Source organism: Paroedura picta, chromosome 5 (assembly GCF_049243985.1).
Source record: "Paroedura picta isolate Pp20150507F chromosome 5, Ppicta_v3.0, whole genome shotgun sequence".
Lineage (NCBI taxonomy): Eukaryota > Metazoa > Chordata > Lepidosauria > Squamata > Gekkonidae > Paroedura > Paroedura picta.
Window position 1 is genome coordinate 47,384,219 of NC_135373.1, and position 12,012 is coordinate 47,396,230.

The 12,012-nt window shown below is 47.0% G+C and overlaps 1 protein-coding gene across 3 annotated transcripts in view; it reads left to right on the plus strand.

The window, feature by feature from the left end:
• The window catches only part of CRYBG2 (crystallin beta-gamma domain containing 2), a 98,142-nt gene that overhangs the window by 72,154 nt on the left and 13,976 nt on the right, over positions 1-12,012 (plus strand). For all 3 annotated transcript variants that reach the window (XM_077337728.1, XM_077337729.1, XM_077337730.1), the window contains 5 exons: positions 1,742-1,898; positions 4,786-4,925; positions 6,549-6,675; positions 7,964-7,999; positions 10,607-10,743. In XM_077337728.1, the coding sequence (XP_077193843.1) occupies positions 1,742-1,898; positions 4,786-4,925; positions 6,549-6,675; positions 7,964-7,999; positions 10,607-10,743 (597 nt within the window). The remainder of the gene's footprint in view (positions 1-1,741; positions 1,899-4,785; positions 4,926-6,548; positions 6,676-7,963; positions 8,000-10,606; positions 10,744-12,012) is intronic.

A 12,012-nucleotide genomic window follows, 5' to 3' on the forward strand; every position in this document is an offset into this window, starting at 1 on the left:
GATAAAACACCACAGAAAAGGCCCACTGTACATGAGACTTGGGAGTGCTGCTATCAGGCAAGAGTCACACATTACAAAGTCCTTATGGCTGCCTTAAGGACTTTCTATCAAATGCCCATCTGGGGTTTCTTTTCCGGGAACTTAATTCTCAGGTTCACACAGGTCCCATTCAGATCAGGACCATGGTATACAAGGAGAAGGGGTTTAAATCTTCCCCTCTGTGCCAGCCTCAGTTGGACAGAGAGATGCTTCTTGTGGCAGTGAGCAGTTCCCACAGGCCATTTCAAGCCAGAAAATGGGCAAGGAGGAAAGCTTTAAGCTCCTTTTCCCTGTGCATCAAGGTTCTGACCTGAATCAGACCTGCGCATGCCCAGGAAATGAATTCCTAGCATGATACTCCAGGCGTATGTGTGGCAGTAAGTCTTTCTGGTAGCCAGAAGGACTTTATAAGGTGTGAACTGTAACTTTCTAGGTTCTCAGGCACAGGAGGATCCTCCGAAATACCTGTGATCCTTTAATTGCCATTGACTGCATATCGAGTATGTGCTCTTGAGAGCCAGTGCAGTGTAGTGGTTAAAGAATGGCAAACTCTAATCCGGAGAACTTGGTTGAATGAATGAATGAATGAATGAATGAATGAATGAATGAATGAATGAATGAATGAATGAATGAATGAATGAATTTTATTTAAATGGTCTTAGACCAGGGCCAAATAAAACAAAAAATAGAAACAAATAGAATAAAACTGGAGGGGGAAACAATCCCTTACCATCTTTCTCTTCTTCATAATTCATTAAGGGCTAAGTGGGCAGAGAGTGGGCAGGACCAGTCCGGGTAAGGGGCCAATCAGAAGGCGTGATTCTAGCGGAAGACAGCAGTTCTAGCCAATCGGTGAGGGCACAATCTAGGCCCTCACCAGGACAGGACAGAAAGCAACGGGGAAGTGGCAGGACACCGTGAGTAAAGAAGGTGGCCTTCCCCTCTAAGAGGCCCCGGGTGTGCTTCTAGGCCCAAGGGGAAGGCCGCGCCGCTGCTGGGGCGGAGGGGGGGAAGCAGGCCTTCCCACCAGGCCCAGAAATGCCGCCTCTATGTGTCTGTTGGGTGGCCACGGCGCGGGGGGGGGGGGGCATTCAAAGTCTGTTCTCACGAATGGGCCTTGAATCTAGTAATCCATAATACTAGAATAAAATAGGACAATCTCAATATACAAAGTTCACAGAAGAATCACTCTACCATGAGTGCTTTGGATAAGGTGACCAGAGTTTAACATTGGTAAAGCGGGACACCATTGTCTTGGGGGAGTTCTTGATTAAAAATTTTCATAAAATGCATAGAATGCAAAAATAGTATTGTAATATATATATTTTAAATTTCAACATAAGTAAAATTTGACAGGTGCCCCCAGATGCCCCTCCAAAAATGGGACAATCTGGTCACCTTAGCTTTGGAACCCAAGCTCTACAGCTGCATCAGCTGATTTTACTGGAGAAGCAGAAACTGGACATTTCAAAGATTGTCCTCTGAAAATGGGGATGCAGAGAACAGGTGCCAGAAAAGTCTTTTGAGAGCCTCCAAAAAGAGGGCATCAAGGCATAATGCTGGACCTCTCTTGAAGCTACAAATTCCTTCCCAGGCCATCCAGTCTGTCATGATTCCTTTGCAGCTAAGCTGGCCACAGAATATTAATTATGCTCATGATTCTCTGTGGGGTAACCAAATGTTAACTTCTTGGATCCTCTAGCTGGGTGATGTATGAGAAACCTCGGTTCCATGGGCGCAAGTGTGTGCTGTCAGAAGGCGACGTGGAGATCACCAACCCATGGAAAATGTACCAGAATGAAGGAGAAGCAGCCAAGAATACGCCATTCCGTATTGGTTCCCTCAAGAGGGTTGTACGGGTAAGCAGGCCATAGAGTAAGGTCTTTCTCCTCCTGGCAGCCAGTTGGTCAGTGATTTAGGCTACACATATGGAAAACTTCTGCACATGGGTATTTAGACGGGCACTTGATTAAAGAAATGCTAGGGTCAAAATGGGTGAGATACTTGGATATCCTCAATTAAATTTTCCTGGCATCTTTTCAATTACATTTTCTACTTGTAGGGTCCCATTTAGGACAGTACAGGGGAGAGGGGAAGCTTAATCCTTCTTAATCAGGAGAGAGACAATCGCAAACCACCTGTTAGTCCTATTGGGCTGCTATATATCGGCTGCAACTTCATGGCGCTTTACACATGCACACAATCAGCACCCCACGTGGCTGAAATGTTGCTTTCAAAGGTCTTCCCACCAACTTGTTTTGTTTTGACTCTTAGACAGTTAGTTTAGTATTTAGGATCTATCAACTGAATCTGCATAAATTAATACATCGGTATAAAATTGTTCTGAGAGGGGTGGAAATGAGGTTCTTTTCACTTTGGTTCTGAGTGACGTGCCATAGCCAGAAGGGCCAGTTGTGAGAGAGCAGAACCGTTGGCTGCTTGGGCCCCAATATGATCAAGGTGGCACTTCCAACCCTGAGGGCCCCTGGCTTGTTTGGTTACCCCCCCCCCAATTGTTGCCAGTCCTCTTGAGCAATGGGCTTCAACCATTGTATGTTTCAGCCTCACTCTGGGTACACTTCACAAGACTTCTTGGAAACTATTTCTGTCCATTTTTTGGAAGGTTGAGAGAGGCAGGTTAGCATTTAAGAGCCAGTTTGGTGTAGTAGTTTTGAGTGGTGGCCTCTAATCAGGAGAACCAGCTTTGATTTGCCACTCCTGCTCCATATGCAGCCAGCTGGGTGACCTTGGGCTGGTCTCAGTTCTCTCAGAGCTCTCTCAGCCCCACCTGCCCGCAAGGTGACTGTTGTGGGGAGAGGAAGGGAAGATGATCGTAAGCTGCCTTGAGACTCCTTCAGGATGTGAAAAGCAAGGAGTAAAAACTAATTCTTCTTTCTCTGTCCACTCCATCTGGAGCATTCTGCTAGGCCCGGCAGGAGCCTTACCCCCCTGAAAACAAGCTCTGCCTTACGCTGTAAGGGGGTTGCTGTCAGCCAGCAGAGACACTTCTCTGTCATCACTAAACTACGGATTGGAGTTTTTGAAGATTCAGCAGCTGGCTTTAATTAAATAAATAGACAGACATTACCACCACACTAGCCATTTAGCCCAAAATTGCCATCACCTGCTCACTTAATTTTAGCAGAGAATGCAGACGTGTTGTTAACAGCCTATGCATTACCTTGTTTTCCTTCTCATCCTTCCATCTTCTTTCAGACCTGAGTTGTGGTGATTTTTTTTTAACAACAAAGTGTAATTGTCCAGTATGGATAATTGAGTTTTCTGTCCCTTTAAAAGGTTCTCGTTTCTTTGTACTTCTAATTGGAAAAAAATGTTCATTATCAGTTCTTGGGTGAGGTTTTGCAGCCAAAGCCCGTCTCATTACTTTGAATATTTTTATCCTTATTATGAAATGATGACAATGGAAAGGTTTTTAAAAAGCACGCTATTTAACTGCAAAGTAATACTTAAGCTGTTCCCACCTCGATACTTAAACATTGATTCAGGAATGCTGCAGCCCCAGGAAGTAATTAATCACGCTCTAAGGAAAATTGCATGGAAAACCAGAACCTTTGCTGAATGGGAATTACTTCCAGGTAAATATATACCCCAACCTTGCTCATGGGAACAGACATGGCTGGATTGTTATGAGGGAAAGAGTGCTATATTAACCACCATGCAAAACTTCAGTTCAATTTCTGCTTGCCAATTTCAGAAAAGAAATGACTGAGAAGCAAAAAAGTGTTCAGGTCAACACAACAATAGATAAATTACTTGGCCGTTCAAAGATACAAGTAAGGGCCTGCAAGACTCAAGGGGGGAAACCCGTCTCCCCCTCTCCACTCTCTTGCTGACCCCAGTGTGACCCTCAGGCTCTCTGCAGCCGCCACTGGCTCCAGCATGGAGCTCTGGACTGTCTAGTAGCCACTGCTAGGACCATGTGGCCCTCAAGCTCTCCCTGGGCTGTTCTGCAGCCAAGTGGGCCCAGTGCAGAATCCAGGCAGTGGGGCTGCTGCCGGGTCCAGCACTGCCCTGCCAAAGGCAGCATACCTAGTGTGGCTTTCGGGTTTCGGTGGTAACATGCCCAGTGTGGGTCCTAGACTGTGCGGCCACTGCAGGGCTCAGTGCAGCTCTCGGGCAGCAAGTTCACTGCCACCAGACCCATTATGGAGGCCTGGGCTGAGCAGCTGCCACCACTGGACCCAACACTGCTTCACAGCACTACAACCATTGACCACTGGAGGTAAGTGCATTCTGTGCACACTTTGCAGGGGATTTAAATCCCCCCCTTTAATTTTCAGATTCTTCTGCACCCCTGGGGAGTGCCCCAAATTTGGAGAAAAATTTGTTTCACCTCCACATGGCCCCAATCTGCAGATTTAGCTGTCTGTAGATAGAGGCCATAGGTGGCTAACAGTATCTGGCTAGAGGGCAGTATTAGGATATATTGCTGTGAACTTGAGGCCAGCTCAGCCAGAGAACAAGAGTTTTCCAGCTCTTTCTCTCATGACAATATTATACCAGCAAGTTGAGTCCTGGGTTCAAATCTCCACTTTGTCATGGAATATCACCTGGATCAGTTAGTCTCTGTCAGCCTAACCTACCTCACAGTGTTGTTAGGATAAAATTAGGAGAGAAGTGAACAATGTTTTATTCTACTTTGGATCATTGTATGTGTGTGTATGCTTGTGTGCAGGAAAGTGAGTATGAATAAATAAATAAATATATAAATATATTTGTTCACAGGACTATAGGATTCCTGAGATCAGTTTGTTTATGGAAGAAAATGGAGAAGGCCCAAAACAGAGGTTCACTGATTCTTCAGAAGACTTGAGAACTCATGGCCGGCCCTTGAAGACAGTTTCTATCATTGTACACTCTGGCCTGTAAGGGACACATTTAAAGTGCTTTGGGAATTCATGGTATGAAGAGACCTAGAACCTAGTTGGTTTGTAGCATGTCGAAGAAGAAAAGGAGTTGTTTTTTTACCCCACTTTTCTTTGCCTGAAGGAGTTTCAAAGCGGCTTACAATCACCTTCCCCTTCCCACAACAGACACCCAGGTGAGGCCGAGAGAGCTCTGAGACAAACCGCTCTGTGAGAGCAGCTTCTAACAGAACTGTGTCTAGGCCAAGGTCACCCAGCTGGCTGCATGTAGAGGAGTGGGGAATCAAACCTGGCTCACCAGGTTAGAAGCTGCTGCTCTTAATCCTTACACCGTTAGCTCTCCTCATGGAGACTGAAGCCAGGGCTAGCGCATGACATGTATAAAAAGGGGCTGACTAATCTGCCGGGGCCATGGCTGCAGCATCATACACAGAGATGCCCTCTCTCCCTGGATGTTAGCCACTTTGCTCTCAGACTGCAGGAGTCAGTGTGTGAGAGAGAGACACAGAGACACAGAGAGCCCTACCAAACCGCAAACCAGCCCTGATTATCTGCTATGGCTCCTGCTCTGTGTGTGTGTGTGTGAGAGAGAGAGAGAGAGAGAGACAGTCACCCAAACAAGCCATCATTCCCTGCTACAACCAGCCCTAATTACCTCCTATGGCTCCTGCTGAGAGAGAGAGAGAGAGAGAGAGAGAGAGAGAGAGAGAGAGAGAGAGGTCTGTGCCTGCTGGTGTCCCCTGGTGTCCTAGCGCCCATTGCATTCCTGGTTGCAATGGGCTTTCTTGCTAGTTTTATATATTTACGTAAAACATTTTCGGCTGCTTTTTTCCATGTTCATGGTGACTTGGATCAAACAGTAAAGTCAGATTCAAACCAAGCTAAGTAAAAAATTAAAATTCTAAAATTCACTTAGCATGATGGAGGGTCACAACAAAGTAAACAAAGAGACATCTTGGGGCTCCCAGATGTTCACTGTATAGCCCCCATAGGCCACTGCATGAGGTACTGGGCCTGGAGTGGTCTTTCATCTAATACAGGATGAGTGAAACATGTTGCTAGCCTGACACGGGGGCTTCAAACTGGGAGTTCATCTGGCAAGAAGTTATATGGAAGTGAGCAAGTGCTGAATTGAATGCCAGACTCCTATTCTTTATATCAGGCCTAGTCAATCCAGGGGTCTGATATCACCTGCCAGTCGCAGAGACGGGTGATGCATACCTCTGTTCCCTTCCTAAAATTTAGATTACCTTTTTTTTTAATGGGACAGAGGGAAGGTGCTGGAGAATTGCAGGAGCTTGGTGTAGTGGTTAAGAATGGTGGCCGCTAATCTGGAGAACTCCACTCCTCTGCTTGCAGCCAACTTGATGACCTTGGGCCAGTTTCAGTTCTGTCAGAGCTCTCCCTGCCTCACCTACCTCACAGGGTGTCTGTTGTGGGGAGAGGAAGGGAAGGCAATTGTAAGCCACTTGGAGCATCCTTCAGGTAGTAAAAAGTGGGGTATAAAATAACCAGCTCGTCTTCAGGGGCTACTGTGTGAATATGCTTTCCAAGTAAGTTGCTGCATATTAGTATCAAAGTTCACCAACCCTTCATTGCTTCTCTCTGTTATTTGCACTGCAGGTGGCTTGTTTATTTGAAACCATTCTTTGATGATGACCCCTATGTCTTAGAGCCAGGTGGATATCCCACTTTGCAAGCCTGGGGGGCAAAGGACCCCTACGTCTGCTCGTTGCATCCGATTAAGCTAGTGAGTATTTTATGGCAGCATTTGATGAAAAGTTAGTGCTGTGTATATGTAGGAAGTGGTGGTTCCCAGTAATCCATTTGCTCCCTGCTTCTTCAGGTAGAAAGTTTCTATGATGAGGTGGCTCACATGGTAGGTTAGGAATGGGAATGCCCAGGTTCAGATTTCATCTCAGCTTTGGAACTTGTTGGACTGAAGACCCTGATGTCCCTTGCCCTAAGCTAAAAATCTGTGTTTTAATTCATACCCTGCCTTTCTTCCCAGTGGGACCCAAAACATTTGAAGTCATTCTCCTTTCTTCCATTTTATCCTCACAACAACCCTGTTAGATAGGTTAGGCCAGGGATTCCCAACCAGGGGTCCTTGGACACCTACGGGTCCATTGGAGCTCCTGAGGGGGTCCAAGACCTTTTCCCTCCTTCTTTAATGGACTTAGCCACAAGCTAAGGAACTGGCTGCCTCTACCCAGAGGGCTTGGGTACAAAAATCGAAGGGGGGGGGGAGTTGGTTGTGGCATTATCTGGGGGTCTGGGCTGGCTTCTCAGTTCCTGCCTTTCTTTCCAGCTTATATGAGCCGGAGCTGCTGTAGTAGTAGTAAAGGTGGGGAGAGGTTGTGAAAGGAGGGTGCAGGTGGAGATGTCACTTCCGGTGACATGTCACTTCCGAGGGGCGTAGCAAAGAGTTGTGGCCAGCTGACATCACTTCCTGAGACCCTTGAAGCCTGAACATTTATTGCAGGGGCTCTTCACAGTCAAAAGGTTGAAAAAGTCTGGGTTAGATCAAGAGTATTTAAATGGCCTGAAGTCACCCAGTAAGTTTCCATGAGAGAATGGGGATTTGAATCTCGGTCCTGTGGACATTAGTCTGATACTATAACCACTACACCACACTGCCTCCCACAATGGCTAATTTGTGCACGGTGACGCCTGACCTGGATGACCCAGCCTTAGCCCACTGTCATGATCTTGGAAGCTAAGCAGGGCAGGCCCTAGTGAGTCCTTAGACGGGAAACCATCAAGGAAGTCCAGGGTTGCCCGGCAGAGGCAGGCAACAGCAAACAATCTCTGATAGTCTCTTACCTTGAAAACTCCACAGGGGGGAACTCCATTGGCTGCAACTTGCCCCCATTTTCCACACACACACACACACCCAGGTGGAATATTCCCCTCCCCCCTTTCTCAGCAGAAATTCAAGAACATTTATAGATCCAGCAGAACAGAAAGCTGAAAAAGGAAGACATAGCAGAGAGGTCCCCTCACAGAGCTTTCACTTTGGTTTATTCTAATTTCAGGGCTGTCCAGTCGTCGAGAAACCCAGGGAGCCCAAGGTAAGAGGGAAAGCAAACGACTCCTACTTTTAAGCATAGGGTGGAAAGATTTCCCAGCAGTAAAGGGCAGTAAAAAACTTTGGGCCAAACTAGACATGCTATCTTGATGGCTGCCACCTAAAGTTGGCAGTCTCCAGGTAGGGACTGAAGATCTCCTGGAATTACATCTGATCTCCAGACTATGGAGGTCAGTTTCATTGGAGAAAATGGCTGCTTTGGAGGGTGAACTCTATGGCCTTATACCCCGCTGAGATCCCTCCTCAGACTCCACTCTCCCCAGTTGCTACCTACAAGTCCCAGGAAATTCCCACCCCTGTGTTGACAACTCTACTACCACAACACTGTTGCCATTGAAATTCAATTTGAAATGCTGTGAGCAATTTGCCCCACTCATGCCTGTGTCCTGGCATGAAGCCAGGAGGAGGGAGGGGCCTTCAGCCGCAGTAGGAATGGGCACAACAGCGGCAGGTGAGGGTGGGTGCTAAGTCCAGGCAGCTGCCACCATTCTTGTTGCCGCTACCACTGCTGTTCCCACTGCCGCCGCCACAGCCATTGACCCTGCCCCCATGGCCGTTCCTGCCACGGCCGTTCTCTTTCCCACTGCCGCCACCATGGTCATTGATCCTGCTGTTTCTGCTGTTCCCTCTGCCACTACTTGTACTGGCACGCTCCCTGGGGCAGTCCGTGGCCATTTCCATACCAGAGGTCACACCTGTAGATCTTCCCACGTCAATAAGACATTGTCTGGGGCAATGCTGCCTCTCAGCATCTTTAGACAATCATAGCAGCAAGGTGGACTGGGGTGGATGGGCCATTATGACCACTGGGCCTTTTCTCCAGGATCTAGCTGGGTATTTCCTACTATTACAGCTGATCCCCTTGGGAAAATGGCTGCTTTGGAAGGTAGCCTCTCTGGCATTGAAGTCCCTCCCCTCCCCTGCTCTCCTCAGGCTCCACTTCCAAAATTTCCAGGTATCTCCCCCCCCCCCCTAGCTGGCAATTGTACCGATGGCCTCCCCCCAATCTGAGCTGAACCAGCCCAGTGGGAGCTGGCTGGGAAGGAAACAGGACTGCTGGAGAGTGGAGACATGCCAGCATTTCCAATGGCTGCTTGGCTGTGGGGACCTGGAGCATATGAGCAGACAGGGCCCATTGATTTGGAAATATCTCACTTGCTTCATGCCTGCCCCAAGGGCATTTGCTTGTATTGGGGACTGAAGCGAGTACAGCTGTGTCTGGCAAAATGCCACACTGTAGCAGGCAAAGTGAGAGGCTGCATTGTCTGCAGAAACTAGATTGGTTCTACATGTGCAGCAGAATGAGCTGGTAGAGTCCTGTGGCAGTAGAATGTACTATACCAGGGGTAGTCAACCTGTGGTCCTCCAGCAAACACTGGCAGGGGCTCATGGGAATTGTAGTCCATGGACATCTGGAGGACCACAGGTTGACTACCCACACCACTTCAGCTAGCAGGTAACAGTGAGGGCTGAAGGGTTGCACCTTTGTCTTCCTTGAACAGGGTTAAATCTCCCTGCAACAGATCAGTTTATCATAGAAAAAGACTGTAGTTCAGCTTCTTTGCTGATGTATTAGTGTTATACTGTTAGGAAACATTTTACATGGGGAAGTACATTTGTAAAGTGAAGCAAAGCAGTTAGAAATCTGCCATGTTCCTGTGTTGTTCTATTGCATGGAGTGCTTTCTGAAGGCTCAAACAGACCTAGTACTGTGAAATCTAAATTGCTGACTCTTGTAGCCATAATTTGTCTTGGGGTTGTGCAGTGTTTTTAAAAACTCTTCCAGCTCTACTCTGCTATGCTACTATGTTATTAATATTGTCAAAGAAAAAGATATATTAAATCATCTTTTCCCTTAATGATACCAGTTAGGAGACAGGAGGAATCATTCTCAGCTATTGAAAGGGAGGTTGAAAGTTTAAACAGCCTTTCCCTTTCCTGCTTGACCCTGAGGCTTCACCAGTTTGCATTTTGTAGATCCAGTCAGAGATTCTTGATCTTCATTGTGCCTTTTGGAAGCTGGTGAACTACAGCAGTATCACCCCACCACATACACACATCACAGCTACAGAGAGGCTCCAAAAAATATAGGTAGGCTAGAGTGAGCGGGAGTCCTGTCCCTTTAATAAAAGCTTCACGTGCAGAAATGGGCAGCTGAAGCTTTTTCAGTTATATGCAGGTAAATTGATCACCTGGTAAATACCATCATCATCATCATCATCATCATCATCAATTATATACCATCCTCAAGGCAGTGTACAAAATAAGTTAAAATTAACAATAATTAAAACCAGCAAGATACATCAACAGATTAAAAAATATAAACACATAAAAACATAGGTATCAGATCAGCAGCATCGAGCAATAGCAGCCTGGAACTCACTGCCCTTAAGTCTCCAGCCCAGGCATCCTACAGTAGGGGAGGGCCACAGCCAACATTCCATTAAGCCTCTTTTAAAGGGACAGGACATTTTTTCCCCTGGGTTGTTGGCTACCCAATAGGCTGTGCTTGATGAAGCAGCTCTTCCCCTCCACCTCTGATCCCTGTTTCTCATTCTTTGTTCTCCATATTTCCTGTCTCTCTCTACAGGTTATGATTTATGAGAAGCCACATTTCCAGGGCCATTGCTGGGAAGTGAGTCGTGACATCTATGATTTAAAGAAGCTAGAAAACAGTGAAGACTTCCAGATGGCCGCTATGGGATCTCTGAAAATTATGGGAGGCTGGTGAGTGTCTGGCTCGGTTTTTCTCAACTTTCTTACCATTGAGAAACTCCTGGAACATTCTTCAGACTTCGAGAAATCCCAGAAGTGGCATGATCGTACAAAATATGGTTGGGAGGCATTGTTGTATACATGCCCACCTGGGGCCTCTCCCCTTCCCACCCTCTCCAGGTCCATCATTGGCCTTTTTTGGGGGTGGGTGGGCTGACATAACCATATATGGCCATATCACCCAATAAATGTTTAACAAATGTAGAATATATATAAACATTAATTAACTCCCACCCATTCAGGAAACCCTTCCAGAGCCTTGAAGAAACCCCAGGGTTTCACAAACCCCTGATTGAGAAAGTCTGGTCTGGCTGCTGCAGGCATCAAGAAGGGCCTTTTACTGGAATGTATCAAGCCACCTGTACCAGGGCTAGCCCCATGTTGGTGTGCAGAAACACACAGGGATGCCAGTCCCCCACTGGGGCCAGCAGAACCCCTGCTTTGGCATTGCTCTCCCCCACACTTCGGGGAGTTCAGAAAACAGGGGGAAATCCTCCCAAAATAGCTGCTTTCAAGGTGATCCTCACCCCCCCCCCCCAGACCTTCCCCCCACATTCCCCCCTGCACTCACTGGGACCAGGAAGAATATACCAACATGCTTCTGTATCAGTCCCGCCTTCTGGAATGGTCTACCTGAGGAGATTAGGAAGGCTCCTACACTCTTGTCTAGGAATGGGCATGAGCCAGAAAATTTCAGTTCACTTTGGAGTTTGGGATATTCCCAAACCGAACCTCTCACACCTTGAATAAAACTTTGTTGGTCTTAAAAGGTGCCACTGGATTCTAAATGTGATATGCTGCTTCAGACCAACATGACTACCCACTTAAATCTATGTAAAGGAGAGTTGTTCAAGGGAGCTTATCCATCAAGGTTACAGGCTATGATATAACTGAATTGTTTATTATGGCATTTTATAAAGGGAAAGAGACCGTGGATTTTGCCACTGTGTAGGTATTCTCAGGTTGCTGCACATATTAGAAGCCAATGAAATGACAGCATTTGGGGCTAATCCCAGAGCATTGAGCCAATCTAACGGCACCACTTCTGGCTTTTTGCCAGTGCATTGCTGATAAATTCCCCTCCTTTCCCCCATGTCAACTTGTGAAGCACCAGCCAGGGAATGGGAGTAGTTGTTGGGAAGTCTCTGTAGCAGATGACCTGGGTCCCCTAAGAGCAGGGCTTGTGAGGCAGAGAGGCTGGACAATATGAGGAGAGGCAGT